We start from the raw sequence: 27,989 nt of genomic DNA, 5'->3' as shown, positions 1-27,989 counted from the left end.
CTGCCTCAGAGAGCTTACAATCATTTGCTTTTTAGATCACTATGTGCAAGTTATGAGCTGCCGGCAGAGCTGTGTTGGACAACTAGCGTCACAGCCAGGACGGGAAAAGCCCATTGAAGACTTCCTTCCTTCTCATTTCAACTACCTGCAGTTTTCATATTACAGTAGTAAGCGAATATTCATGCTTTATTTTTTAATTCGCTTTTTTTTAAAGCAAATTATATAAATGTGGCATTGTCAAATATGCGAATAATTTACTATATACAGCCTGTTGATGACCTTTATTGAAAACGAATTACCCAAGCTGCCGATCAATTCGTTCCTCTGTGATCGGTTAGCAAAATTCTGCTTCCCAGGGTTCATTAAATGGCTGTTTTTCAGTTTCAAATCAATCCAGTTAGTGTAACTCGGCAGCTACAATGTATTCTTTTATTACTAAGGTAACATTATCTATTGTTAGTTTACAGCTGAAACTGCTGGGAATATTGGCAACAAATTATCAGAAACAGGAAAGTGTTACAACGACCTTGCACTGCTGGGGAGGTGGGTCAAAACCTGCTATAACAGGGGTGCGCAAACTTTTTTTTTTTTGTCTGCGCCCCGCTGCTCGCCTGCTCCCCCTTCCCTTTTCTCCGGCGTTATCGGACGTCATGTGACGCAGTGTCATGTGCCCCCACGCGTCGTAATTTGACGCCCATCGCGTCACCAGAAGCCACCGGAGACAAGGTAAGTGAGACAGAGGCCTCGCGCTCTCCCCACACATTTAATTTAAAGGCTTCGGGGAAGAATGCGGGGCCTCTGTAAGCACCGTAACCGCCCCCCCCCTCCCCCGAAAATGTTGCATTCCCAGTTTGCGCACCCCTGTTCTATCGAGATCAAAGGATTCAGTGTATTAAAACTCCTTACAAATGGCATTGAGTTGAATTAAAAAACAAAAAGTAGTAAGTATTTAATACAGTTCAACCCTGTTATAGCGCGATCCGCTTATAACGCGGATCTGCTTATAACGCGGTTTGAACGTGGACCCCGAATATAAAAAAAACCTGCACGTAAGTGAAGCAAGTAATATGGACAGTAACCTTTCCAATTCCTTTTCAGAATTACTGCTGTAAGTGAAATCAATTTGTACTTACCAGACTTTCAAAGCATTGTTTAAAAAAAAAAAAAAAAAAAATAGTAACGACATTATTTAAGCTGTTAAACTGGTCACTGGCGTTCATGTGGTGTGGACCTATGTTGGACTTTTTTTTTTTTTTTTAATTATGGATTTCATTTTCTCATTTTGATATGAAGAATGTAGTCTTTAGCATACACACTTACACTGAGTACTTACGCTAATCTATAATACATATTCAGTGATGGGCTGAAATAAATTAACAGAAAAGCTCGCTCCGAAGTACTGTTCAAAACTATTTTTTATCTATTTCATTTGTGAACATGAACAAATGGAGCTGGCTGTTTTTTAAGTCACATCATTGACCTAATAAATTCACAGTGAATGCAATTTTTATTTAATTTTTTTCCCCCTGTAATTATAAACTCTGTTCTCTTGCAGCTGATAATTACACCAAAGCAATTGAATGTGCAAGAACACACCTGCTATTTTTCCCCAACGATGAAGTTATGAATCAGAATTTGGCTTATTATGTTGCAGTGCTGGGTGAGGACAAAGCCAAGCTAATACGTGCAAGAGAGGTATGTCTGGAATAGAGGGCCCCAACCTGACAGCTGAGCCTCACAACTCCAATACAATCGGCAAATCAAAGGCGGTGGCAATCCATTTTATTTGCCTAATTGAGAGACTAAATATCCAGTTCTTGTATACCACCACATCAAAATCTGCAATTTTGTACATATGGTATTTTGCTTCATTAGTTTATTACATCATTTTGCTGCTGACAGAGCAGCAGCTAATTTTTATTTGCAGCACAGATCTATGTGGCCACACATGCTAATTAATTTTTTTTGCTTTTGACCCTATTTTGGAATTGGTCTGTACTGGAAACGGACAACAATTGTATTTGATTCTCTTCCTTCTACATTCAGTTGCATCTCCAGGCCAAAATATTTAGATGAAACACTGTACTTTAACAAGACATTGTAGAAATACAAGAATACTTTATACAGTACATAGAACTCCTAGCTTGATATTATGATTGTAAGTAAAAAATTGAATCACCTAGAAAACGCAACCACATTTGGGAACCAAAGTACTAAGGTGTGTGTGTGTGTGTGTGTGTGTGTTGCACACATCTCATTTTACATTGCACTTGTGTGCGCCTATGTTAACCTGAAACATCTCAATCTGTGCCATCTGCGGCAAAAATGAGTGTTCACATGTTAATAGTTTTTAATAAAAAATAATGTTGGTGGATGCACAAAGTTCAACTTGGTGTAAATCCCTAAAAAGACTCAATAGTGTTATCACAGAATTAAGTTGCTATGTATTAACCCAAAAAGTGTTTGACGCAACACACAGGTTTTGTTATATAGGTTACAAAAATTTAGTATTTTCCCAGTATGGCTATTATAAATAATAGACTAATAATTTAGCTTTCCTAATAATAGTTACAAGAGAAAAAAATACACCATTCTGTTTAATTAAAATTGTTTCAATCGGGCTTTCAACAGGACATGATGTATCCAAAATAATTGTGTGTGTGTGTGTATACACACTTTATAAAGGTTTGCATCACTTTTTAGCAGTGATATTTTGATGCACAACATTTTTTCAAATCTAATTTCCGTACTGTCTAGGTTGTTGTGTCCTCTGAGCGATCAATATCTGAGGGTTGGTCAGGATGTACTAACTAATGCTAGTATGACATTGCCTTTTAAGTACAGAACTTGCCTACAAATCATTTGCACTGAAACCATTAAAGTTAATCAGGAGTAAGCAGTCTTTATTTCCTCTTCCAGAACATAAAGACCTACATTCAGCGCAGTCTGCTGGAGAAAGAGTTACTCTATTTTGCTTATGACGTCTTTGGAATGCCCTTCGTTGACCCTGTGAGTTTCGGCTTGTGTGTAATATTGATAGCATGTATCATTTTGTTCACTTTGTAAATGTTAAAGAAACAGATCTTCAGTAATTGGGATACTCCTTGAAGGATTAGGGTATTTTTGTGTTGTATGTAAAGTGAAAGAGATGGAAAGGCCATGACCGCACACAATATGCCAGCCATTAAAATGTCTGCATTGGGTCAACATTCCTGGCTGTGTTCACTGACTTTTCGCAAGAAACGTCAATGTGCCTAGTTATTCATAAAATATTAAAGAATTACCCAATAGTGTGGGCTGCTACTGGTGTCAAACCTGCAATGATACTTGGTTTGCGACAAATAATTGGTACAGTATAGTGTTGTACACAGCCCATATCATTAACTTGCCCATGTCCTCACTAGTAATGGCATACCCTTAAGCCTGAAGGTAGCCAGGTGGAGAGGTACTGTAAGATGTAACTTTAGGAAGCAGCCCGGCATGCAGAGTTGTCATTTACCTATGAACCCATGTTGGTACCCAAGTACAGATGGGCAGAAATATTACTAATTGCTTATTAATGACTACTTAAGAAACACTTCAGTATTAAAGCAGCATTTCCCACAGAAGCCAATGAGTTTAATTTGTTTAATATTAATATCTAGCCCTCTGAGCATTTCCTTTATGTGTGTGTGTGTGTGTGTGTGTGTGTGTGTGTGTGTGTGTGTGTGTGTGTGTGTGTGTGTGTATTTTAGTTAATCCCCCCATTGTCAGAGGTTACCATGGTAACCTCGGACAAACTGCATTGGACGGCTCCATTTTGCGCTCCCAGACTCTAAATATTTAAATTGCTCGTATCTCCTGAGCGAAGCATCGGATGACAAAAATTAAAACCCCTGACAGGGCAATATGTAATCTTTAAAGTAAATTTAAAACAAATGTGCAAAAAAAAAAAAAAAAAAAATACCAGCTGCTTTAAATTAAGGCCGTACCATTGGGCTCTTTATGTAACCCCTCGTTATTACCTCTAGACTTCTTATATGGTACGGTGGGGCCCCAAGTTATAGTCCCCGATATGAATGATGCTACTCCACTATCTGAGAATGTGGCAGAAAGTCAAACAATAGGATGCCACGCAGGACTTTGAATAAGCAGAACGTATTTATAGAGCTCCTAGAAACACACATATATGTATACAGCTATCTATGATCCTCAATCGGAAGGATCATCCACTCACAGATATATACATCACATAAATCGCTGCGCAGTTTTGTCTGTCACTCAGTTCCAATGCCTCCATGTTTTATATGGGGCCCATTGGAAGTTCAACGTTGGCTCTTATTGAAAGTATGTGTAACTGTAGCAGGCCTGTGTCTTCGCAAAGCCTTCAGTACCCTTGTCTGTAATGAGAATCCCCTCTGAGGTTACTCGCAACTCTTGTCACCCGCTTGGCTGAAGCTCGGTGTAACCCTCTGCTGTCCTGTCCGTGACCGTGGTCATTCAGCTCCTGTGAGGTCTTCCCAGGCTGGTCCTCTGTTCATCAGTGGCACCTTCTCTCCGCTGTAGATCTGCCCCCTCTGTGCTCCGCCAGGGGCTCTTAAGTATTCTGCCCTTTGTCCCACCTCTCGTCACCGTTATTGGCCGGAGGGTATGTCTGTCATTGAGTGACTCATTGGCAAACCGCAGCGAGGATCCATCCAGGGGGCAGCGTGTATACATACAGTAGCTGCATCCTATCAAGGGGGTTACATTTATATTTCAGACTGGACAAGTGATTCCTCATTGCAACCAGTAGCTAGTCAATATCACATTGAGACTGTGAATGTGCTAACGACAGGTTTACAACCCTGCTTTTCACCATTATCACCTAGCATACAGCATGCAATGCTTGCACTGCATCTAGGGATTGAACACACAGTGTCATCTTTTGCTTCTTTTAGCATGGACCCCTATAAGCTTATGCCTGCAGTATTACATAGCTTTTTCAGCACAGCCTGGGTTAAAGAAGTACATAGCCAGTAAATCTATCCACAGACAGCTGTTTTGACTAAAGAGGAAATGGTGGCTCAGCAAAGGTTTGCCCACACTTTCTTACAGAGCTCTATTTTACCTTGAAAGACAAATCCAATGAGCTTATACGTTACAGTTTATTGCACCGATCAGCTGCAGTTTATGATAATGTGGTGATGTACTTCAAGAACTAAGCGTGCGTCTCGCATTGTCTATCCTCATTTGTAGGATACCTGGACTCCAAGACATGTGGTGCCAAAGAGACTCAGAGAAAAGCAAAAGTAGGAAATCGTATTGATCATTTGGAACATCCTTTTTGAAGCTGAGGGAATGTGGGGAAGTAATTCTGTGCAGAGAAAGCCGTAAATACATGGGTCACTAATTGGTGCAGAGTTCATATTGTTTGAATGGGATTAATCTTGCTAGCCATGGTTAATATTTGTACTTGTAAAGTTCTACTGCTAATTTAGTCAAAGGAGCCTTAGTACTAGTTCTAAGCTGCAAGTATTCAGCATAGCTGATTACTAAATAAGTATAAAACCATTGTTCTTTAAATGCCTGTATTGTTTCAGGGTGGAGCGGGAGACGGCAGCCAGAATCTCTGAAGAAATTGGGAACTTGATGAAAGAGATTGAGAATCTTGTGGAGGAGAAAAGCAAAGAAACGTTTGATGCGGCTAAGGCTGTACGAGAAGGTGAGGAGGCCTGCAGCACTTTGTATTTCCTTTAGGCTGCGGTCCCAGTCATCACTGTGACACGCGCGCCCGATGGGGGGGGCAGCACGTGCACAGCGCTAACCGCGGTCTCCAGGGAGAGAGGGAGATGGTGACGGGAGGGGGCGTGGTGAGTATTTTGTGGGGGCGTGGCTATGACCTCACGCAGCTGGTTCGCCCTCATTGGCTGAACCGCCAGCGGGGCGTGGCCACGCCTCCGTCGCAAGTTCCACATTTTTTTTTTGTATGTGAGAACTTGCAGTACAGCGCGGCTGCTAAATGCGCGCCGACGCTTGTACTTGACCCGGATAGATTGGGAGGCGGTGCTTGTAGAACGCACTGGGAACGCAGCCTTAGTCTCAACCTTGGTCTCTCTGAAAGATATTTGTATGTAGGTTTTGTCTGGCAAGTTGTTTTCTACTTGCAGGGATAGAAGACGTGCTCTTGTCAGTCTGCCCTTCTCTTATCAGCTGTGCCAATGATGCTGTCAACTACTGACGGTGTCGAGCAATGTGCCCCTGGCAGTCATGCTCTTCACATACTGCATTGATTGTTTGAAATATCCTGAACTACAGAATATAGGTGTGTTCACCAACATAATAAAAGCCGATATATACAAATACATAGTGACATTAAATCATATATCCTGCTTACACATGGTGTGCTGTGCAGTCAGTTTCAAAATGGCCCTTGCATTTTAGATGAAGACCTTTTATTCGGGATTAAATAATGTTACTGCAATGTAGTAAGCATATTTATAGCTTTGTGTAATATATAGCATTTATTTATCAAATGTTTTACCAGAAAGTAATGCATTGAGTTACCTTTTGTTATAAAGTATGCCCTGGGCACAGAGTTATGATCACAATACATGGTTACATTAAGTGAACAGGGTTCTACATTATGTTTAAAGACATTGCATGAACAGTTAAAGATAACGCTATATTGTATGTAGTTGCAGACCAATTAAAATGTGAGGCAGCTTTAGTTTTGAAGAATTTAGATTGGAGACTGCTTTGAGTCTCTGGGAGATTGTTCCAGTTGTGAGGTGCACGGTAAGAGGAGGTGGAGCGGTCGGATACTTTTGTTTAAGCTTGGGACTGGAAACAGTCTTTTGGAGTCAGCTTTCAGGTGATAAGTGCTGCATGTGGTAGGGGTGAGGAGCTTGTTCAGAAAGTATTTGAAGTCAAGACAGATAATGAACTTTGCACCTAGACTCAAGTGATGGCCAATCTAGTTCTTTGAGCATTTCACAGTGATGTGTGTTGTATTTACATTGGAGGACAAAGCTGCATATTGAGTTGTACAGGGCGTCTTTGTTTGCTATGGTGAGTTTGGGGTGTTGTGCCATATACTATGTCCCCATAGTCTATAATTGATATTCGCATCTGCTGTGCAATGTGCTTTCTGACCCGCCGGCTTAGGGAGCATTTGGTCCTATAAAGTACAGTATAGTTTGGCATAGGTTTTGGATGTCGGGGTATCAATGTGCAACCCAAGTTAAATGGGAGTCAAACCATCTGCCCAGATATTTAAAACTAGTGACTGCGGCTAGGGTGGTATTCGGGTTGGTTCTGATCTGAAACTCCGTCATTGGTAGCTTTAGAAATTTAGCCTTGGTCCCAAATCCCATTGTTAGTCTTGTCTGTGTTTTTTTTAAAACCGTTTGTTTTTAGGAAATCCAGTTCAAGTCTCAAAATCAGATTCAAGTACGTGTCCAAGGTCAGAGAGGCTAGGGCTGTGGGCATTTAAAATTGTCATCCGCATACATGTACATTGAAGCTCCTTTACAAGCTGTAGATAGATCATTGGTGAAGACTGAAAAGAGTAGGGGCTTCAGAACAGAGCTTTCTGGGGCACTGCAAGTGATATCCAAGGTGTTTGAGCCGGAGAAACACATGTTGGGATCTACCCGATTGGGTATGAGTGAAACCAGTTTAAAGCATGTTTACCTATTCCGAAGCACTGAAGTTTGTTTAGCAACTTAACATGATCAACAGTATCAAAAGCCTTTGCAAAATCTAGGAAAATTGCACCAGTAATTTGTCCTTGTTCCATTCCATGCTGGCTCTCATTGCAAACTTTTCGGTGGGTAGTTACAATGGAGTGTTTTGGGCAAAAGCTAGATTGGAGTTCACTAAGAATTTGTCTTGGTATAGTAATCGCTTCATTGGGAGTGGACATATTTTTCCATGACTGGATAGTATTGGGAGAGGAGCTATTTTGGCCTGTAGTTTGAAACCGTGTTTTTGTCCCCACTTTTGAAGACTGGAACAACTCTGGCAGTTTTTCAGGTCTTGGGGATAAGGCTTGCTGACAATATAGTCGATTAGGAAAGCAAGCGTTTTGGTAATGGCTGGGGTACCGAGTCGTAGGAACTGTGATTGCAGTAGGTCAGGACCACATTGGCTACTTAGTTTAAATTTGAGGAGTGCTGGTGTAATCTTTCCAGATACTGGGACAAATTGGAAATTGTGGACAGTGTTGGGAGAGGATGAGGCTTTAGGGTTTCTCCACAGATTGAGCTTCATGTTTGTTGTTCGGATTGCACTTTGTCAATAGGGAAGTAGCACACTCCACAAAGTATTAATTGAATGTGTTTGCAACATCCGTGGGATTTGTTAGAGTAATATCATCCTCAATGATATTAGATAGTAGTTGATGGCTAGAAGGCTGGAATATATTGTTGATAACCTTCCAGGTTTGCTGGATTTGATGTTCCCTGGTGAAGATTGTCTGTAATATTGGGCTTTTGCATGTCCTATTTGCCTTGTGAATAAAATGTATTTCACAAGCATCTGTATTTATTAAGATCCTGGTAGTGCCAGTTACGTTGTACTTTTTCCACAATACATCCCTAAAATGATAGAGCGCTATAAGGTCGGTTGTAACCCTCGAAAGATGCGCGCCCGCCCCCCCCCCCCCCCTTTTACCCTGTACTCTTATTCTGTCTATAGGAGCATGGGTATCAGCGTTTTTAAGTACTGTGTTTGGGAATAATCAAGCGTAGAATCGGGGTCTGGTATTTAGTCAATTCTGTACCAAGGGCAGTTGGCAAGAACAGCCGGAAACTGTTGTGTGTTAAAGTTTCTAAATGTTCTAGTGAGAAACTTTAGGGCTTGATTGGCGTGGTCTGACTATCCTTACACAGTATACAACAGTACACTATTGCATGGTCCCAAAGTATCGGTTAGGATGCCAGAGGATTGGATTCTGTTGAAACTAGAGGATAGAATCCAGTGTAGCAAGGAATGGTTCTGAGATTTTAGGTTTGTGTTTTGATCATTTATTTAGTAGAGTGCAGAACATATACATTAGATCCTGTCTGTTGTACAAGACAAATGGGAGATCGGGACAGCTTTTTTTGATTGATTTCTTTTTAAATCTAACACCTTTCATTTTTGAGAGACCGTCTTCTACAACTGTAAATGGGTTTAGCAGTAACGTTAAAAGCAAATTATTTAACTGCATTTTCTAAACCTTCTCTTGCAGGTGGGCCTGTTTTATTTGATGAAGTCAGTGTGGTGATGAATTCAAAGACTCTAAATGGGTCTCAGCGAGTAGTGACTGATGGTGTTATTTCAGAAGAGGAATGCCGAGAACTTTTAAGACTTACTAATGTAAGTGCCCTGGGGGGTGGGGTGGGGGGAAGAAGAGAGAGAGGAAAGCTGTTGCTGTTGTGGTGGTGGTCTACATGTGCTGAAATCCGGTGTGTGGAAGTGATTCCAGTCTGAACATGGGTTTCTTATTTGCATGTATCCTGAATGTAAACATAACGCCCACCTCAGTTTGACATTTGACATTGCCTGCTTTGTCTATTAATGCTTGTTTTTGATGGTGCGTTGATGAAATTACATTGTTTTACAATGCAATTTGAATAGAATTGTTTATACAACAAATGTGCTTCACAAACTTAAACAGATTCATTCCTTTTTTCTGTAATGCTATTTGGTGAGCTGTAAATTCTTGGGCACGGGTGCCTAAGGCCTCGGGCATGGTCAGTGCTTACGCGCTGACCCGTGCTGAGGCGCACTTGTGCTTACCTGTGAGCCCCTACAGCCGCAATGAGAGCGGCTTTAGTAGGGGCTCGCCTACGCTTCCGCAAGCGCGCAGAAGCGTAGGTCTTAGCAGAATTTTACATTTCAGCGCTTGCCGGAGCGCAGGGCCGGTCACGTGAGCGGTTCGCCCAATGAGGGCGAACCAGCTCCGTAACGTCACTGGCCCGCACGCCGACACGCCCCCGGACGGCGCGCTGTCTAAGGCCAGGGAAAGCACCCGCTTTCTCTGAGCCTCAGCGTGCCACCGCACGCCAGCAGGAACCCTGGCCGAGGCCTAACAGCTTCCTTAAAGCCCTCACATGAATGGGCCAGAAGGTGTGTCCCGGTGCGAGCAGCCGTCTTACGGCACAGTGCAGATTATTACATTTAGCCCCTTCATTTGTGACGTCCGCACTTGAGGTTCCTACATAATGGCGGAAGTTGGCACTCTTTCATTGCAGTTTAATCCATTTCGGCTTTGCTGTGAGCATGACCCCTGAGGTTGTAATACCCTGATGTCGCCAGTTATTGTCACGAACGCGTAGGAAAGCTATGCAAGTCTCTTCCATATAATTGCCGCTGTCAGAGCGTTCATTAGCAGAGGTGATGGTCTTGCTGATCAGAGGGGAAAAAATCTGTCTTGCTCCTCACTAGGATCTTGCTTTTCTGCTTTGTCTCAGGCAGCTGCCTCTGCTGGTGATGGATATCGTGGTACAAATTCCCCTCACACTCCTAATGAGAAGTTTTATGGGGTAACCGTATACAAAGCACTTAAGGTATGTCCAGAAACTGCTTTTGTTAACACATTTGTTCACACGTGGTTGCAAATGTTAAGGGCTTTGACTATATTTATTGTCATTTGGTGATTTTAGGCCCTGTTAATGGGATGGAGCTGAGATGTTGAGTTTCATTTAGTAAATGTATCTGCACTTGATCTCTCACTCACACACTCTCACTCTCACACACACTCAGTCTCACTCTCTCACTCACTCTCTCACACACACACTCTCTCACACACACACGCTCACTCTCTCACACACTCACACTCTCTGGATAACGAGCAGTAACAGGAGCCTTATTCTGTTCCACCAGTCTGTGCTGCTGCATAGGAGTAATAACCATTTTCTCTGTGCGCTCCTGTTTTTAGCTGGGACAAGAAGGGAAGGTCCCTCTGAAGAGTGCATACCTCTACTATAATGTAACAGACAAAGTGAGGAGAGTGGTGGAATCTTACTTTCGTCTGGACACGCCTCTCTACTTCTCTTACTCTCACCTTGTCTGCCGAACTGCCATTGACGGTAAGTTAACAAGAAGATAGTAATATTTTAAATAAACATTTCATAGCCCGTATGACATTCGGTGAAAGGCATGAGCCGGTCCCCCCACGTGGCCCTTATAATGCACAGGGTACGTCATGAAAGTCACTCGAAACTTGGGCAATATTGCGTTCACTGTGAGCGGTGAACTGGATTTAAATGGAAGAGGAGGACCTGCCTCACGATCACATGGTCATGGAACTCCAGTGACCGCCTGGAGTTGCTGGACTTCTCTTATCAAATCAGTATGATTGATGCCTTGTTTTAATAAATATTTGATTACCTTTAGAGATCTAATTGTAATTTTTGTTTTTTTGCCATTCCTGTTAGTTAATATAACATCCATTTGTATCATTTTAATGTAGGTAGAGCACCCTTTTATTAATACTCAAGTTAACATTGTATACAATTCCGTACATGGAGGCTGGACCACTTTCAGTTTTGGCTCATAATGAGTTCTTTCCCCAAAAGGAAGACTCCATGTTACTGTGCTGAGACTCGGTGTGATCACGTCTTATCATAATGTTTTTTTTTTTTTTTTTAAGATTGTGTAGGTAGTAGTATAACTTTTTAATAGATGTTACTTTAATATGTGAACTGTGGTTAATCCCTTGTGTTTTGCAATGTCATTCAAAAGCTAATGAAGAATAATCCTGTGCATTTGTTATAGATAAACAGGAAGGCAGAAATGATTTGAGCCATCCAGTCCATGTGGATAACTGCATTTTAAATGCAGAGGCTTTGGTGTGTTTAAAGGAGCATCCTGCATATACATTCCGGGACTACAGGTAATTGTGGCTGTCAGCAAACTGTTACATTCATCCTGTTAACCACAACAGGTACACTTGCTACAGCTTGTAGATGTCTTGCATTTGGCTTGCTTTAATGCATCAATTCATCATAGTGCTTTTGTTAAACTTGCCTTTAAAGCAGTAATGGAGTCTACTCCAAACTTTCAAACAAGAGCCTGAGGAGGCATTACTTCTATGTAGTGATTTTGAATGACTTTCCTCTGTCAGACATCTAGGAGACAGAGAGATAGTGAGTGAAGCTTCAATAGAAGAGAAATGCCTACATTTGTAGAATCCAAACGCGCAATCCCTGCAAGCTCTAACCTCAGCACCCACCATATTATATCTATATACATCTATCAAGGAGTGCCACTGGGCGTGACCAAATGTATACAACAAATACCCAATGCTACATCCAATATGACAAAATACATAGTTAAATACTTAAATGTTTGTATTCTCATAAGGGTCATTTAGTTAAACCCTTTGGCGGTCTTCTCCCTTGGTTTAAGCTCACCCCTCCCCACTTTTTAAGTAGCAGGTTTTCCATGCGTCTGTGCAGGGAAGGTTTGAGACCTTTCTCGCTTCACTGTAGAGGTAAATGAGAATATTAACAGGTAGTGTTAGGACCTGCATAGTGGTCGTGACGTGGCTGCAGACTTATAATGCTTTGGCCAAAGGGGTTAATTAAATGACCCTTACTGAGAATACAAACTTAAGTATTTAACTAAAGTAGATGTCCCATGGGGTCCAAAAAACGGAGCACATCAATGTCAGAGAAGGGGGCCACAAACCAGCAAAAAACGATAAAATTATTTATTAACAAGTGAGGGGTACAGGGCTACTCTGACGCGTTTCGGGAACAGGTCCCTTTGTCAAAGAGTAAATTTGCGTCTGTATTCCCTCCTAAATAAATATGTGATCCCCCGCCCCCAACAATGACCTCACGGGGTCGAAATCTCACGCGAGCAGCAAGGCTGCCATCTCTCATTGGTGGAGGCTAATCACCAATGAGGCGCCGCTCTGAGACTCGCCTCTCGTGAGGGCTGGGGATACGTGGAAGCGCTTAGAGGAGAGTATACCTAATTAGTACAAAACACGAAGTGACATTTAAAAACGCAGCTCAACGCTGCTGAAGAACAATGCAATGCACTTAAAATAAAATAAAAACACAAACTATGACCATATCATGGCATAGGAGGAACAAACATGCAATATTACTTTGTATATCAGACATTGGCACCCAGGGGCATGAATCTAGATTGGGAGTTGAAGCATTTTCTTTGATATGTTCTATATATTACTATCTGTTATGCATATTTTGGTTGTGGTTGGTCCCCCCCCCCCCTCACACCCTCACCCTTCCCCACCTTTTACCCTATTTCTGCTCAATATTTTATTATCTATGACATTTTTATCTCTTTTTAAATGTTGTCGGTATTCTTTGTTCTTGATATTTACATTGGTTATATCATAACATTCCTCGATGTTGGTTGGATATATATTCTATATGAATTGTCTTTCAATGTATTGGTAGATATTCTACTTATATATTAATCTCTATATTACTATATATTCTGCTTTAAATATTAACTAGTTGATGTATAATTGAATATCCTTCAATCTATAGCCTATCAAGTTTACTTTGAAATTAAATACTTGTACTGATATACAAAGTAATATTGCATGTTTGTTCCTCCTATGCCATGATATGGTCATAGTTTGTGTTTTTATTTTATTTTAAGTGCATTGCATTGTTCTTCAGCAGCGTTGAGCTGCGTTTTTAAATGTCACTTCGTGTTTTGTACTAATTAGGTATACTCTCCTCTAAGCGCTTCCCCGTATCCCCAGCCCTCACGAGAGGCGAGTCTCAGAGTGGCGCCTCATTGGTGATTAGCCTCCACCAATGAGAGATGGCAGCCTTGCTGCTCGCACGAGATTTCGACCCCGTGACATCATTGTTGGGGGCGGGGAATCACATATTTATTCAGGAGGGTATACAGACACAAATTAACTCTTTGACAAAGGGACCTGTTCCCGAAACGCGTCAGAGTAGCCCTGTACCCCTCACTTGTTACTTAATAAATAATTTTATCGTTTTTTGCTGGTTTGTGGCCCCCTTCTCTGACATTGCTGTGCTCCGTTTTTTGGACCCCATGGGACATCTACTTTACCTGCTATGCTGGCGTGATGCACGCACCACCCAAGGATGAGCTGCTACATCAGTGAGTACTTACCTGTTTACTCCAATATGTCATGCTATCTATGCAGGATGTTTCAATGAGAGGGTAGTCATGACCATTATGATATAGATATAGGTCTGTCACCACCTCAGAGATACTTATTTACTGCTTTATTTACATACTGACAGGAGTTTAAGATATACAGGTGTTCATTAAGTCTCACGTAGCTTTGATTATAGCTCAGCTCCTACATGTGTGATTTCTATTTATGGATTATCTATTTATACATGTCATGGTTGTGACTGAGCCCTGATTTTGGGACTAGTTCTCTTGAACTTTATAAGTATTTAACTATGTATTTTATCATATTAGTTGTAGCATTGGGTATTTTTGTCTCGGTTTTTCTAGAATCCACCATCATCCTGGCTATGTAAAGGGTGCTTTCAAAAATCCTCTTGCCTGCAATGGGTCTTGTGTGCACCAAAACTTGAAGACTCCATGGTGGCAGATTTGTCTCTTAACCTTGGTAATTAGGGCACTGGTGCGCAAACTTCCTGCGTTGCATCCCCCCTTGCCTGATCTTCCACTGTCGCAAACCCCCTTGTGTCGTCATATGAAGCCTCGAGGTCATGTGACATCACGTCACATGGCCCCGCAGCGTCATTTGACGTTGCGTTGTCATGGAGACGAGTGGACACGGAAGCCAAGTAAGTGAGCCGCACCCCACCCCCCCACCCCCCAAAAAAAGGCTTGCGCCCCCCAGTTTGTGCACCACTGGTCTAGTCAACCACTTAATCAAAAACTGCTGAGTAAAGCTTAAAGCTGTAGCTTTAAATTATTCTAGTTTAATAGTATACATGTGTACACCACTCATCTTATTGGTCTGCTGTTAAATAAGAAACAAAAATGAAATTGAAAAAAAAAACCCAGTATTTAATATTCCATTATTGGCTATTTACAGAATGTGATTACATTGATTTACAGCTGTACATCAATGTTCATGGAGTGTCTGCTCTGAAACTGCAATTGGAGAATGAAACCAGCTTTATAGCATAAAACCCTGTGCAGCTGTATGCTCAAATCATGCAATGAAAGCAGGAGCTCGCTGCAGATTGTGTCATTAGGATGTCTACTGCATTTAACTCCTCTTAATAGTGTGCTTCATAGTAACTACATCTCCATAAGCATAATAATGAACAGGGTGCTCACCGAGCTTGCCACCTCTTCACTGCACTTGGGCTTCTGTAGAGAGGAGGTGCTCAAATGTCATTCTTGGTAATGATCATAAAACTATGACCGTTCTCCCAGAGAACCAGTCCTCCCTCTTCACGTGTGGTTTGTCTCTTCTGGTATTGTCATTTATAAACACATGTTACTTAAATGTATTGGGAAGGGTCACAGGGACAATGTCTGCTAGGCACAGTTGTATTCCTACAAATAGTTAGGTATTGCGAATTCATAGAGGATTCATCTGTGTAAATGAAAGGAAGCCCCATTTTTTTTATTTTTTTTTTTTCCTGTGGGTTTCTTTTAGACCAAATTCTCCAACATTCATGTAAAACTATGGTGTCAAAGATTCTGTTTTAGAAGACCCCCCTGGGCACATTAGTAGTATTCCCACATTATATGCGGTTTCTCTGATTTTGGTAATTGAAAAGTCAGTGACCTCTCATACCGTGTGTATGAAAGAAAAAAAACCCTGAGCACCCAGAGGGGCTGTGAAAGTTTATCTCCCTCCTTCCAGCTCCTCGGGTATGTGTGCGTGACACTACAGGTTTGATATCTTTCATGCAGAGGGATCCTGAAAGTGGATACTCTTTATATAATGAAGGAACCCTAGGCTCTAATGTTAGAGATACATTTATATTGGCCTGTTGCAATGTTTAGTCCAGAGCTACGTTGGAAAGTAATAACGGGTCATCAAGGTGATCTTTGGAAATGTTGCAATTTTCCACTGTTTTTTTTTTTTTTTTTTTTCATGCCGAAAACGTTTGCGGGTCCCTTGCTAATGATTTCATGTGCAAAGTTTAAACAAAACTGTTATTGCATAATAGTTCAATATCAAATCTATATGTGACTAAGACATGACAAGCTCTTGTTTAAAGAGGCAATCCAGCTGTTTATTTTTTTTAAATACAGGATTGATGCAGGGGGTTTCGAGTTGAACCCCATTCATTTCCGCTCTGGGGACCCTCTGCTTCCGCAGGTACTTACCTCTGTATGAGGTGCTGGTAGCTACTCTGGGGTTCACTATATGTTTGCAGTTTAAAGCTGCCGGGCCCTGTGGCCCAATAGGAAGCTGGGACGTCATCAGGTGCGGCTTCCTATTGGCCAATGTGACCAGGAAGCTGAACTGTAGAGAGCTGTAGGACATACCGGCACTCCCCTTCAGAGGTCTATTTCGGGAAGCAGGGGGTCCCCAGAGCTGAAATTAACGGGGTTCAGCACCCGAGACCCCATGCTTCAAACCTGTATTAAAAAGGTAAAAGGAAAACAAGCTGTTGTGATTGCGTCCTATAATTGCATGCAGCGATGGCTTTGTGTGCAGGTCAGATTTGTGGAAGCTGAATTAAATAAAATGTTTTTAATGTTGGAGGCATGCTAATGAAGTATCACTTTACCTTTTTAGTGCCATATTGTATTTAAATGGGGATTTTGAAGGAGGAATCTTCTATTTCACAGAGCTTGACGCCAAAACAATAACCGTAAGTATTGGTCGCAAAGAAAAGCTTTGTTCATGGTCTAGTTATTTTATATTTTTTCTTTCCTCTACCTTAACCCATCGGGTGCCCTTTAGACATAGTTACGTCATGTGGTCTGGTACTCCCGCGGGCTACGTCCATCATCTTCCTTCACGTACTCCCACGGGAGATCGCCATCGCCTCCCCTCCCGTTATTGGTGACTGAGCGATCAGGGGCCGTGGCACTTTGAGTGCCGGAGGAGCTGCTACCCCAAAGGGTTAAAGCAGCAGGCCTGCCCATTTTGTTTGTTTTGTTTTTTTTAACACCATTCAAATAGCGGCGCCTTTCATGGCCGAACCCCTTTTATTTATTTTTTTCCAAGATCCCCCATGTTTGTGGGATTACTTCCTGGGTTTTCAAAGATGGAGCCAGTGTGATCCAATATGAAGCTGTAATGCCATCTTGTGGCATTCTATTGGTGTGCAGGATTTGACTGTGGTTGGGAGTATGTAAAATAAAGTGGGGGGTGGGGGAGGGTAAATGTGGGCAAAATAAAACTACTTGAGCTGTTATACAGATGCGCAAGATGTCATTATAGTATACAAGGCTCTGTATTTCGATATCTGAAATTATATTATTTACTACCTGTGTGACCTGCAGTGCATTACATGATATATAGCAATAAGACCAGTTCCCAGCACTCAATGTAATGGTCTAAGGATAAGCCAACAGAGAATTGAATGAATGTGAGCACACACAAACACAGCCACACACAAATACGGATGCAAAGCAATTGCACAACAAGAAGCAATTACTGCAGGTGAAAGAGAACACATCTATGGGTAAATCTCAAGGTAACTGGGATTTGGAGGGGTTAGGGTCAACCCCTGTTCCTGCTGCACCACATTTTCATCACACTATTATTCTGTTTCAATTTATAGAGTGCTGTCTACTCTATATATCCATTACATGATATACAGTATATTATGTGACAATGTTACTCAAAACTTGCCCTACTAATGCTAAACTTCCACTATTAAGAAAATGGTGTATAGGTAAAGATTTGTCTCACTGGTCTAGTACAAACCTCTTTCAACCACTGCTCACACACCCTGGTGTATAAATGGAATTTAAATGTATATCCTGGGAATTAATAACTGATACTATGTAGCCATATTATAATGGAGTGTTTTTGGTCCTTAAAGTTGTTTTAAATGTTAAGCAATTTACATTTCCTGAAAGAATTGCTGTAGGGTGATTTTAAAGAGGCATTTTCTCTCTCACTTAAATAAAAATAAATACAGAAGTTCTTATCCTTTACGGCAATACAATTATCTAAACGACTACCGATCGGTCCATTCTCCTGTGAGCGATCGGTGAAGATGCTGCTTCCCAGGGCACGCAATATGGCTGCCTATTTCAAGAAGCAAATATAGCAACCCAAGGAAGCTGAATATATTTAAAAATCATTAAAAGAGGCATACTGGTAAGAACAAATGCAGTAAGGATGATCTAATACTACACAACTGCTTTGTTAAAAAAACATTAAATGCTCTGTAAATGAATTAAATGCTCCGTTAACAGAGAAATATGGGTTGTGTTTTGTGGGGGTGTTTCGATGAAAAGAAATGCTAAACCGCAAATGGCGTATTTTATGCTTTATTATACATGCTACAAAAGGTGTACTGGCTCTTGCTGGCGTTAAAATGTTGTTTATCCTTGTGGATGTGTAGGCGGAAGTAAAGCCACAGTGTGGGCGAATGGTGGGCTTCTCCTCTGGAGCTGAAAATCCGCATGGAGTTAAGGCTGTGACTAACGGCCAGAGGTGTGCAGTTGCTTTATGGTTCACTCTAGATCCCCGACACAATGAGAGAGTAAGTGTGTTGCTTCTTGCTAGTATTGTGAAACAATACTGTCATGTCCTTTCTCATATTTATTTGTGACAGAGGACAGTGTAGAACAGGGGTGGGCAAATTACAGCCCATGGGACGGTCCCTGTGGTGCGGGCGGCAGGGGCTGTACCAGAGAGCGCGTAGGAGGCGGCAGCAGTACATCTGGAGCCCAACACCGAATTTAAGACTGACCGGATGTTGGGCCAAACTTCTGCAATCACCGCTTGGGTGGGCTCCAGACGCGCTGCTGCCGCGTGTGTGTGTGTGTGTGTGTGTGTGTGTGTGTGTGTGTGTGTGTGTGTGTGTGTGTGTGTGTGTGTGTGTGTGTGTGTGTGTATTGAAGATTCTGCATTGTCTGTGGCATGTGAAGCTTACCAAAGCTTGTCAAGTGGCTCTCCAGCCAATGTAATGGCCCACCCCTGGTGTACATTGTGTGTGCTTTCCACACACAATCATCTAAAATACACAAACTCTTAAGAAGTTTATTGCTGTGATATTCTTATCCATACACATAACGAACACCAGTTATTTTTTTTGTTCCTAGTAATAACAATTCTCATAGGGGCAGTTGAATTAAAGGACTATCATTTTGAATAGTTATCTGACTGTCTTAATTACAGAGTTAATTCTGTTTGCAAAAACCCAAGCTTAAAAAGGATCCACTTTGAAATGTATGAAAATAAAACATTTTAGAAAATGTTATGATTGGATAATTGCTGGATGCATTTTTTGAAGATCTTTGATTAATCCTAAATATGTATCCATTTTTGTAGTGATTTTTGGAACTTTTTTGATCCACTATCTTTCATGCACATCATATATTTTTTTTTCACCGTGTACATTAAACAATTAGATCTTTAAAAACGTTCACACTAATATAAAATAAATAAATTCTTGGGCATCAACTTTCTCAAATTTGTCTCTTGAGAAATCCCAATTTCGCTTGATTACAGATGAAAAAATATACAACCAATGTGTATGCACACACTCCTCATACACCACTGACATAAGACTTCTAAGATCTTTTATATATTTGTTATGCTCTTGTACGCACAATTCTACACTAATTATTAGATTGACATTCTTTCACTAGATTTATTGTGCTGTTTTTAGGAACGCGTTCAAGCTGAGGACTTGATCAAAATGCTGTTTGGTACAGAAGAACTGGATTTGTTTGCTGGGGAAGGACAAGAGAAGACCTCTGAAGGAACTGCCCCAGAAGAAGGAAATAAGGAGCGGTCTGTTACAGAAGCAGATTTGGCTACACATGATGTGGTGGACTCTCTTAAATTGCAGAATTTAGACTCTCCTCAAGAGCCTGTACTTGGCCCTCCACTGGACTCCATAAAAGAGAAGATCGAATTATAACATGAACTTGTGTGTTCTGCATGCTACCTGCAGACTGCATGCTACCTGCCGACTGCTGTCTTGTCTTTAACATCTGTGAATCAAGGAGATGCATTTCATCAGAGCTTTGATAAGTGATTAAGATTTTTTACTTTAGCCATTTTGTCATTTTGTTTAAATATTTCTAGGGAAAAAGGGACACTATGGTTTCAAGGTCTAGAACTAGGAAGACCTGAGCTTACCATGACAAGTCTCAGTATGTGCTGTACGTTGTATGTACAAGTTTACATACAAAGGGCCCTATTCAATATACATCGATAATGCAGCTTCGCAAAAAAAAAAAAGTCAAGCCTCTTCTCCCAAAAAATTAACACTTTCGGTTAATTTAATACAGATTAGATGTGCATGAAAATTGTCAGGAAAAATAACACTGAAAAAATAATGGAGAAATAGTTCTTTTGAGTAGGTGCACACCCAAGTAATGCTCTAAAATATATCGCCATAGTATACAAGAGTATTCAGGCATACCCCGCATTAACGTACGCAATGGGTCCAGAGTATGTATGGGAAGTGCTACCTTTTTTCCCACTTATCGATGCTTCGGTACAGGTAGGGAGCTGGTATTGCTGTTCAGGACATGCTGACTGCCGCATGCGCGAGCTGCTGTTTGCCTATTGGGGGAGGGGAGTCGGCGCATCCAGTACTACGGCGGCTGTAGGGCAGAATAAGTGTCCGTACTCGCAAAGCGAGCGTACGGACACAGGGGTATGCGGCTATTGAAAATATGTCCTTACTCGCGAGTGTACTTAAAATTAGTGTCCTTAAACCGGGGTATGCCTGTTCATAGGTGAATGTAAAGCACCAAACATGTATAATAAAGTATCAGTGAAAAAATACTGCAGTATTTAAAAGAGGAGTCTTTTAATAATAAATGTAATTTAAAATATTATAAAAACAAGAGGGTCGCTGGTATCGGCAATATAGGCAAGTTTAAATGCTAGCAAGGGTAGTTGGGTAATGATTGTCCTTGGTCTGAGCTATACTTGATGCTCCATTTTTAGATCAGGGTGAACTAACCCTTAGGAGGTCTACTGATGCTACAGGTGCACATTTCTGCCTGGATGAAGCCGCAGTGACGGTGAAACGTACATAAGTTAGGATCACTTAGTCACGTGTCGTAGTGGAAGAAAGCTGAGGGTCCGGTATTACCAGAGGCGAATCGTTGGCGTGCCTGCAGGATGCCTTCTCCCTTTGTTATCCAGCTTGTGAATATAGCAAATAGACATCAGCTGTTACGTCCTGCTGCTGTGGGTTATCTGCTAATGGAACTGAGGAACTTTGCAGACACTCGTATACTCTCTCTGGGTGGTCTGCCCCAAGACTTTGAACGCCAACATTTGTTCTGATATAGTGGCACTCTGCACCACATCCAGGCAGAAAAATGCACCTATAGCATCAGTAGACCTCCTAAGGGTTGGTTCACCCTTATGGAAAACGGAGCATCAATTATAGTTCAGACTAAGGACAATCATTACCCACCTACACTTGCTAGCATTTAAACTCGCATATATGCTCATATATACGGCATATGCAATTTAAATATACCTGCTGATGAGCAGTTTGCATTAAGATTGGTAGTTCCATTTATAATCTCTATATACATTTAGCTAGGTATAGTTTTATGGTGCCAATTATCCAGCCCTACTGTACAGTATGTGAATACCTAACACTATGGTTATACTTAATTGTGGACCAATAAGGTTACACTTCTAAAGGGCAATCCACACAGTGTTGGGTCTCTTTCCCTGCGTTTGGCACACACCTGGCTAAGTCAATCTGGGGGTTCAATTAGCAGCCACTCCTTTATTCTAAGGGGTCAACAGGGACTACATATGATTTATCTTGATTACTGATTTATTTGTTACTATACTCAAACAATATAGCCTATACCAGTGACCCTCATGGTTTTTATAATGTTATTTACATTGGTTCATTTATTATTAAAATACCCCCCTTTTAATCACTCAAGTATTTTTTTCGCTGATACTTTATTATGCATATGTATCAATTGTTTTATGTAGAAGGTTGTTTGGTGCTTTACATTCACCTATGTATATTAGGGCAAGACATTTCAAGTAGAGGATTACTTGGGTGTGCACCTATCCAAAATGATTGTTTTTCCTCTCTCCTACCCTTTATGCAATCAGCTTCTACAGGTATGTAAGCTTGAAATCCTCGGGTAGCAGCCTAATCAGCTAGAGAGAGTCTGTTCTATACACGATCTGTATGAAAAAAATGAAACCCACAAAGAAAATTAAGTGATATGCCTCAATCTTGGAGTACAAGTGTCATGGAGGACTCAAAACATTTCTGGAATTCAGGCTAAGCAGGCCTATATAGGCCAAGTACAATGTATTGGTTCAAAAGCTTTTGCATGCCTTTCCCATTGATGCGGAAAAAAGAGAGATCCAGCGCTCCACGGATTTCAAGATAATGAATTTATTGTGCCACACGACGTTTCGACCAACAGGTCTTTTTCAAGTGATAATGATATGCCTTATCACTTGAAAAAGACCTGTTGGTCGAAACGTCGTGTGGCACAATAAATTCATTATCTTGAAATCCGGGGAGCGCTGGATCTCTCTTTTTTCCTCAGTGTACTTTGGAATTTTCCTGGCAGGTACTTCCTTGAACCAGCAGCACCGGTAAACTGTATGTATTTATTTATATATTGTGGTGTGCAGCCTTAAACCCCTTTACATTGGTACTCTTTCCCATTGATGCATCAGTGATTGGCAGGTATTTTAGCTGCTTCACAGCTCTTTGGCAATTTTAACACTTAAGTACAACTTAATTGGTGATTTCGTCAAGTTGAACCGGGTGAGGGGAACCAAACCCAATCATTTTTACTGAAAAACACGGCGCTTATGAAACACAGGATCATTACTACATTTTGTGAGTGCAGCACTTTTTAATTCTGATTTTCAGTTTGCCAAAAAGACATGGGGTTTTCCTTTTTATGCTACTGCTTTTTATCAAGGAATTATTTTTTTTTGTGACGTAGCTGAAGCTGCCTCTTCATAGTATATTGAATATGGCCCGTACAAACTAAAACAAAATGATAAGTTGGACTGAAAAGGGTGCTATACATTATTGTGTATTGCTATACATTATTGCACGACGACGTGCAATGTCTCACACAGGCTTGGGGACATCGTATGAGATGTGAATGTTCCCACAAGTGTTCTTTAACATTACTATATTGTGCAATATGTTTGATCAAAAAGTGCTGGGCTACCCTGCATTTTAAACAAAGTCATAATAATGGTCTCGGTTTTTTCCTTTTTTGGCATTCCTAATTTGAAGCCTCGATCTGCCACAAGGAAATGAATCCCACACAGTATTGGTTGCTGATGAACCGCAATAATGTGAAATGTACTTTCACAAGAACTCTACTTGTTTACAGAAAACTGATTAAACATTACATTGGGCACTTCTTTCCATGTGCCCTGGACCCCCTTTGTTTGAAAACCTAACTCCAGGTCAGCACGGTGATAACACTCCAAGCGGGTTATTCTTTGGCTGTTTCTCTATTATATAAATGTTGCTAACAAATTGGGGAATTGGAAGGCAAAATCCAGACTAGGTTATCAGTGTTGACCTGGAGTTACAGTAGTTTGCAAGTATGGAACAATTGGTACAAATCAATTTCTGTTATGAAATTGTATTACTTGTAAGAGGGTTTACACACGAGGCACATAAATATATGGATTATTTGTGACTGTACAGAAGAATGCATGCTATGCTATTTTACAGTTTGAGAATTGTGGGGATTATTGTTATTTAACAATTATCTGGTTATTTAAGTGCCTTAACTAAAATACAGTGTTCAATAAATGTTTCTTTTCTATTTTTTGGTGTTTGGAATTTGTTGTAGAGACTCCAACACATGTTATAATGTGTAGCACTCATAACATGTGGATTGTGTACAAATTTAGTGCTGAAAAGAGTTTATCCCCAAAAATGGCAAGAGATATTTTGTCACCAGCAGGCTTCTGCATATTAGTTTGAGAGCCATCTGGCTCCCGCGGACCATATTTTAACCTGCTATACAAGTTATCTGAAATGTTTAGAAAGGATACTCGTCTTTTACTGAGCTAGGTTTAGGTATACGCTCAATGTAAAGCCTTTTAACAGATCCAAAATGTATTCCAAACTAGGTGTACTTTATAGAAATAAATACTGTCTAAGCCCAATGGTCAGAAAGTGTATCGCACCACAGATGCCAATGCCTTTTATTGAATATGGGGATATAGTGCATAGTACAGTACTCCAAATTTACCTTGGCAAACATGGCATCTCAATTTGCTATTTTTGTCTGTAACTTTAACATCCACCTTTTTGATATGTTAACTGAACTTGGTTGGCTATCCCTTGAGTCCAGATGCTATGAACATCTTTCCTGTATCACCTTCAAGTAGTTTCTGGACAAGTTACCCAATTATCTGAGCAGGCCGCTTGCCCGTACTGTACACAGCACTTATCTCCTTAGATCTGCCTCCAGAAACCTGCTTATAGTCCTACGGTTCAATAAAGAATCCGGTTTCTCTACTTGTACGTTCACCCCACTTCTGGATCTATTTACCTGAGGCCCTCAAATCGGCTACCTTTCTAAATACCTTAAAGACTTGTGCTGTTTCCCATGTTAAACATGTTTGTAACTGTAAATTGTAATGTCAACTTTATTTTGTGCCCAGGATGTACTTGAAAATGAGGTAACTATCAATGTAAAAAATGTTTTTTCCTGGTAAATTATTTTATAAATAAAATGTATTCGATTAAATGCTATTCTGTCCATAAGGGCATTTACTGTAGGGTTTGGTCACAACATCCTACACAGTTGTCCTAGCCAAAGAAGATGATACTACTACTACACTCCATGCAAAATATAGTCTCCTCCACATTTATTTTTTTGTGATTTGTTTTCCCTCCAGTGATGTTTTCTATTGTTCAAAAGGAAAAATAATAGGGTTTAAGAGGGAAAAATGAGTCCAGGACATGTACCGGTCATCTTGCATGTCTTATCATAATTTCATGAACATATAGGTTATGTACTGTATTGGTTGCGTGGTGATAACGTATTCTGCAATGTATAGTACAAATTGTACCAAGAAAAAATAATAATTGCTGGCCAAGTATAATGGGAGACTTCCAAAAACCAAACGGTGTTACAGCACTCCACATGTATACTGTATGTCTCAATCCCAACGGCATAAAGTACTGCAAGGCTGCTACGGTGTTACCTGGGAACATAAAAGTACAAAGAAGCAAAGCATAACCTTAGGAAAAGGAAACCTAGCAATCCCACAAAAAGGAGCACTCCAGGATAGTATAAATAGCTAATTATGGACATAACACAAAATATAAAAGGGAAAAATAGAATAAAGAGCATTCTAGCTCAATACTACTAAAACATAAAAAAAAAAGGACAAAATACTTTAACTACAAAGTAATAAATTACATTTAAAAAAAACAAAGCACACAGATAACACACAACTACAAAAAAATGACATATCAAAGGGCAAATATGCTAATGTTACAATCAAGGAAATAGTGGGCAGCAACTAGTCACAATAAAATCACAAATGTATGTACCCATCGCCAGGAGACGCCCACACTTCCCAGATAGATTTATAACGGAGCTTGCAAATCCCATAAAACAGCACATGCAAACGACAAGATACTAAGCTGTATGATCAACTGTGTAAAGCGGTTTATAAAGAGAAAATCCATGTAGTAAACCCCTGTGCGGGTATATAAAAATGGATATCACCCCCTCGGCTTGGATCAGGGTCACAGAGTCAAACTATTCGTTCCAGGTAGTAGTCCATAGAGCAAGCAAGTTTGCATGTGCTATTTTTTTTTTATTTGCAAGCCCCCTTATATATCATTTATTTTTTATAAGTAAAGGCACACCGCGACTTAAGGGAGCACCGCAATACTTTACAGTCCGTTTAATAAACTTAAATGTATACACGCCTGGATCCTGTTGTGATGTTGAACTAAGCGGTGTGTTCAGCAGCTGTGCCGGAGCACCTGGAAGAAGATCGGAGAGCCCTGCAAAGTGGGAGATTTTAAAGTGCTCTGTGCTATGGGACTGTAAATTTGCCGGAGAAGCGGAGAGAAGGACTTTTGAGCTGAGAATTTAAAAGTGTTCTGTTGCAAATGGCACCAGAGAGGTGTGGACAGTCCCTACCCCATCACAGAGTGGAAGCAAACCCCCCCGGGTAAGCTTTTAATGTGGTGCTCCGTGCCTAGTCAGCTAGGATTCCCCCTATATGCCCCGTTTTTGTGAGTATAGCTCTGATTGTGTTTTTGTGAGTATAGCTCTGATTGCGTTTTTGTGAGTATAGCTCTGATTGTGGTTTTGTGAGTACAGCTCTGATTGCGTTTTTGTGAGTACAGCTCTGATTGTGTTTTTGTGAGTACAGCTCTGATTGCGTTTTTGTGAGTATAGCTCTGATTGCGTTTTTGTGAGTACAGCTCTGATTGTGTTTTTGTGAGTATAGCTCTGATTGCGTTTTTGTGAGTATAGCTCTGATTGTGGTTTTGTGAGTACAGCTCTGATTGCGTTTTTGTGAGTACAGCTCTGATTGTGTTTTTGTGAGTACAGCTCTGATTGCGTTTTTGTGAGTATAGCTCTGATTGCGTTTTTGTGAGTATAGCTCTGATTGTGTTTTTGTGAGTATAGCTCTGATTGCGTTTTTGTGAGTATAGCTCTGATTGCGTTTTTGTGAGTATAGCTCTGATTGCGTTTTTGTGAGTATAGCTCTGATTGCGTTTTTGTGAGTATAGCTCTGATTGCGTTTTGTGAGTATAGCTCTGATTGCGTTTTTGTGAGTATAGCTCTGATTGTGTTTTTGTGAGTATAGCTCTGATTGTGTTTTTGTGAGTATAGCTCTGATTGTGTTTTTGTGAGTATAGCTCTGATTGTGTTTTTGTGAGTATAGCTCTGATTGCGTTTTTGTGAGTATAGCTCTGATTGCGTTTTTGTGAGTATAGCTCTGATTGCGTTTTTGTGAGTATAGCTCTGATTGCGTTTTTGTGAGTATAGCTCTGATTGCGTTTTTGTGAGTATAGCTCTGATTGCGTTTTTGTGAGTATAGCTCTGATTGCGTTTTTGTGAGTATAGCTCTGATTGCGTTTTTGTGAGTATAGCTCTGATTGCGTTTTTGTGAGTATAGCTCTGATTGCGTTTTTGTACTCCTTTTGTCCTGTCTGGTGCCTTGATCCCGCGGTTAAGTTCTGGTCTCCTGTTACAGACTTCTTTGGTACTCCTCGATATCCCTTCACTATTTCACTGTTTTAAAATATTTGTATTGCAATTTATTCTGACACAAAACAAAAAATATAAAGTAAAAAAGAAATAAAATATAATCTCTCCGGAGCCGTTTTCCCTTTTGGGAAATGTGTGTGCACTTTATTCCCATTTCCATACTCCCTTTTTCTCATGTGAACATATGAAATGTGTTTTCTTATCTGTTTTATTCTGTTTTATTTCCGGTCTTTTACATCTGTACTTCCCGAAAGTGGAAAATTCTCCTATCTGGCAGGATGTGTGATCGGGTTCATCATTAGGGTTTAGAGCTGCAGTCTAAATTTTCTTAAATCTATTATCACGTGTGGATATTTAATATATTTTTTTTATTTTATTGTCCCTGTAAGGTTTTTCTAAGTGAATATATTCCCAGGTTTTTGTTATATATATATATATAAATCACTAGTTTTAAGATCACTATATAAACTGGGAGCGCCCTTTCAGTAATCTGTGAGACTTCTCTTTTAAAGTAGGGAAGGTTTTTGAAGTGAAACTTCTTTGCTGGGACCAAATCCGATTTCCTGGAGATGGAAGTAAGTTATGGAAGTGACGTCAGTGCCGGCAGATGATGCCGTCGGCCCTCACCAACACTTACCTCCATGCCCACAGTTTTCTGCAGCAATCGGCAGAAGCGCTGAGGCGTCCATCTCTGCTCATGTACA

General features: G+C 40.7%; 1 protein-coding gene across 1 annotated transcript in view; it reads left to right on the top strand.

Annotated features, from left to right (window-relative positions):
- The window catches only part of LOC142497388 (prolyl 3-hydroxylase 1-like), a 32,401-nt gene extending 9,939 nt beyond the window's left edge, over nucleotides 1-22,462 (top strand). The window contains exons 4-15 of the mRNA XM_075605108.1: nucleotides 36-167; nucleotides 1,556-1,695; nucleotides 2,920-3,009; nucleotides 5,218-5,270; nucleotides 5,562-5,683; nucleotides 9,194-9,321; nucleotides 10,419-10,514; nucleotides 10,886-11,036; nucleotides 11,725-11,842; nucleotides 16,658-16,733; nucleotides 18,444-18,584; nucleotides 19,716-22,462. Of these exons, the coding sequence (XP_075461223.1) occupies nucleotides 36-167; nucleotides 1,556-1,695; nucleotides 2,920-3,009; nucleotides 5,218-5,270; nucleotides 5,562-5,683; nucleotides 9,194-9,321; nucleotides 10,419-10,514; nucleotides 10,886-11,036; nucleotides 11,725-11,842; nucleotides 16,658-16,733; nucleotides 18,444-18,584; nucleotides 19,716-19,970 (1,502 nt within the window). The 3' untranslated portion in view covers nucleotides 19,971-22,462. The remainder of the gene's footprint in view (nucleotides 1-35; nucleotides 168-1,555; nucleotides 1,696-2,919; nucleotides 3,010-5,217; nucleotides 5,271-5,561; nucleotides 5,684-9,193; nucleotides 9,322-10,418; nucleotides 10,515-10,885; nucleotides 11,037-11,724; nucleotides 11,843-16,657; nucleotides 16,734-18,443; nucleotides 18,585-19,715) is intronic.
- The last annotated feature ends 5,527 nt before the right edge of the window (nucleotides 22,463-27,989 follow it).

The sequence above is a fragment of the Ascaphus truei genome, chromosome 6 (assembly GCF_040206685.1).
Source record: "Ascaphus truei isolate aAscTru1 chromosome 6, aAscTru1.hap1, whole genome shotgun sequence".
NCBI classification, from domain to species: domain Eukaryota; kingdom Metazoa; phylum Chordata; class Amphibia; order Anura; family Ascaphidae; genus Ascaphus; species Ascaphus truei.
The sequence above is the reverse complement of the archived record's forward strand: the minus strand, read 5'-3'. Positions and strand labels throughout refer to the sequence as shown.